The sequence below is a fragment of the Dinoponera quadriceps genome, unplaced genomic scaffold (assembly GCF_001313825.1).
Source record: "Dinoponera quadriceps isolate SergipeBrazil2010 unplaced genomic scaffold, ASM131382v1 scaffold18, whole genome shotgun sequence".
Classification (NCBI taxonomy): domain Eukaryota; kingdom Metazoa; phylum Arthropoda; class Insecta; order Hymenoptera; family Formicidae; genus Dinoponera; species Dinoponera quadriceps.
The window spans coordinates 60,474-62,973 of record NW_014554305.1 but is presented as its reverse complement, the minus strand read 5'-3'; the positions used below and the strand labels follow the sequence as shown (position 1 = coordinate 62,973).

The window sequence follows — 2,500 nt, the reverse complement described above, 5'->3', positions numbered from 1 at the left end:
TACGTTTATCTCCAATCCTCCGAATTAATTGGCAAAGTCGCCCACATTTGTTCCTTGAATATTTGGATTCGAGTTAACGACTCCGTGGGACTTGAGAATTTTCGAGAAAGCTGGTCTCGTGTCTCTAGGGAATCGGATCTTGGAGCAGGCAGATTTTTTCGATTAATTTGTCGAAACTTTGGGTTGCGAAACCGATCATCCATTCATCTTGCCTAAACTATTGAATTGTTCGACAGATTCGTGTACAAATATTTGCAAAAAATTCAAAACCGATTTTCTTTTACAATTAGGCACACTTTAATATTTGTTTCGTTTTTTTTTCTTTTTCAATAGCGAGTCACCGGAAAAGCAATCAATACATTATTGAGTAAAATTGAGTAAAACCTAACTGTAAAAGTAGCGACTTTGAACCTTTCGTAAAAATCCTTATGAACTTATCGAACAACCCATATATCAAAATTCGAACGTTCAATTCTTCAGAGTACAAAATACATGACAAATTGAAAGTTACTAAACTTCTTAACGAACCATTCATTATTTTTCGAAAAATTAGAAGAATCCCCCAATACATGAAGGAAAATCTTTTTATCGCACAAATTGCCCAATAATTGGTTCTGTGACAATTATGTCTATGAATAATGCCGGAACTGTAAATTTAGATTCATCGAGGACAGACTAATGAGAGGGATTATCCGGAGATTTATTTATATCAATCTCATAAAGTCATGGTTGCACAAACATTTGTACTGCTAAATTCCCTACTAAATTTATACAGTAGAAAAATGCGAGGATATAAAAAACATCATATCAACGATCTTCCTCTTGTTTCGTTCGCTATTGGATTTTGCATTAGTTGCGAATTTCCAATACCACTATTTGTCAATCGGGACGACTGTCCTTGACACGCTTGCGGATCTCGACAATGGCATTCATCGAACATCGATATGGGTATTGGTTTGAATCCACAAACGAATCACGCGAAATCGGAATGGGCGGGCTGTCAAAATGCAATGACGGACTTGGGATATCGCAGCGTGTCGGATGATGAAACAGTGCAACAATGTTCTTACCGGTCCTCTCAACCCCGTTCGAAACAGTGGTCGATGCCGGATGAAATGACAGACCTAAAATTGAATGCACAGAGTCAGAATAATTCAGAGGGTGATGCCGAAATCCCGCTGAAACAAGTAACAATCGGGCATCCTTCACAAGGTAGTAAACTAATGAGCACGCAGACGCTCGTTTTATTCGGCCGTAATTGGCTGCATGCCATAATAACAAACAATAGTAGATGATTTTTATCAAAGAAATGAACTTTATTTTGATTAAATGAGAAAATATCATATTTATTTGTCTTTTCGAGATAGCGAGACACAGGATACCACAGAATACCAATCGAGTCACTTTGAAAGTCGCTTTAAACGTCAAAAGCCTGCCGCATCTCCCTTGATGTCGTATCCAAATTCTGATCGCGATGACTAGATACGTCAACATCGGTATTGTAATAATCGTGTTACCAGTGCGCACGTTCCGAAAACCGAAACGCGATAATAATAATAGTAGTATTAGTAGTAGTAATAGTAATAATATAATAGTAGTACTTTATTCTGTGTTCAGGAAGTAATTTTTCTAAGAGCATAACGACTAATACACAATTATCATCGAAGTGATATAACAAATGCGATACAACTGAATACGACGTCTATATAAAGATACAATATTTACAAACCCATCATATCTCTGTCGAATTCGCGCAATTTACAAGAACGAAAAACGAATCGAATAAATATGTCACATTTCTCGCGTGACCGAGCGCCCAGCGAAAAGAAGAGGAGAGAAGAGAAGAAGAGACAGGACTCTCTCGCGCAGAACGAAACATCGTCGAGGTGTCGAACGGTGTCGCGAAGCAAGTCCCGTTTCGGTGAGTATCAAAAAATAGATATAAATAGAACGCGAACGTCAAGAAAGTTGCAAAGTGTGCCTAGGAACCATGGTATCCGGTTTGTTTGATTTCGTCGGTATCTCGTCGCGCGCGCACCCTCTCTCAGTTAAGGTCGATCACGTAGACATTCTTGCCCCGATGGCATTGGCGGATGTGCCTGTACACGTGACCGCGTTGCTTCATCTTTACGGCGCAGTAAGGACACTGGACCTTCGGTTCCTGGCCGCACTCGAACTTCGTGTGCCTCTTCAGGTGCCACGCGTGTATGTAGCTCTTCGAGCAGCGCGAACACATATGCCTGTCGACTGTGCACTTGAGCCCGTTCCGGCGACTCCTCGAGCTGAACGGCTTCTCGTCGTCGTCGGAGCCCTTGGACTCCATTATCACCAGCGGATATTGGCACTCCTCCAGACTAGCCTCCAGTTTGATATTCTTTACGTCTAAAAAAAAATCAAAAAGACACGAGGTTAGCGAGGTACGTTCGAGACACACGCGAGATTAAGTGGTCGGTCGGTCGGTCAAGAAAGAGAGAGAGAGAGAGAGAGAGAGAGAGAGAGA

At 41.2% G+C, this 2,500-nt stretch overlaps 2 protein-coding genes across 2 annotated transcripts in view; both read right to left on the bottom strand.

Moving 5' to 3' along the window:
• The window catches only part of LOC106744580 (zinc finger protein 672-like), a 2,602-nt gene extending 1,085 nt beyond the window's left edge, over positions 1–1,517 (bottom strand). Inside the window, exon 1 of the mRNA XM_014619489.1 lies at positions 1,071–1,517. Within this exon, the coding sequence (XP_014474975.1) occupies positions 1,071–1,494 (424 nt within the window). The 5' untranslated portion in view covers positions 1,495–1,517. The remainder of the gene's footprint in view (positions 1–1,070) is intronic.
• Positions 1,518–1,587: 70 nt separating this feature from the next.
• LOC106744594 (protein krueppel-like) lies at positions 1,588–2,494 on the bottom strand. Its single transcript, XM_014619514.1, has one exon. The coding sequence runs from the start codon at positions 2,321–2,323 to the stop codon at positions 2,045–2,047; it is 279 nt and encodes a 92-aa protein (XP_014475000.1). The 5' UTR covers positions 2,324–2,494; the 3' UTR covers positions 1,588–2,044.
• Positions 2,495–2,500: the final 6 nt, after the last annotated feature.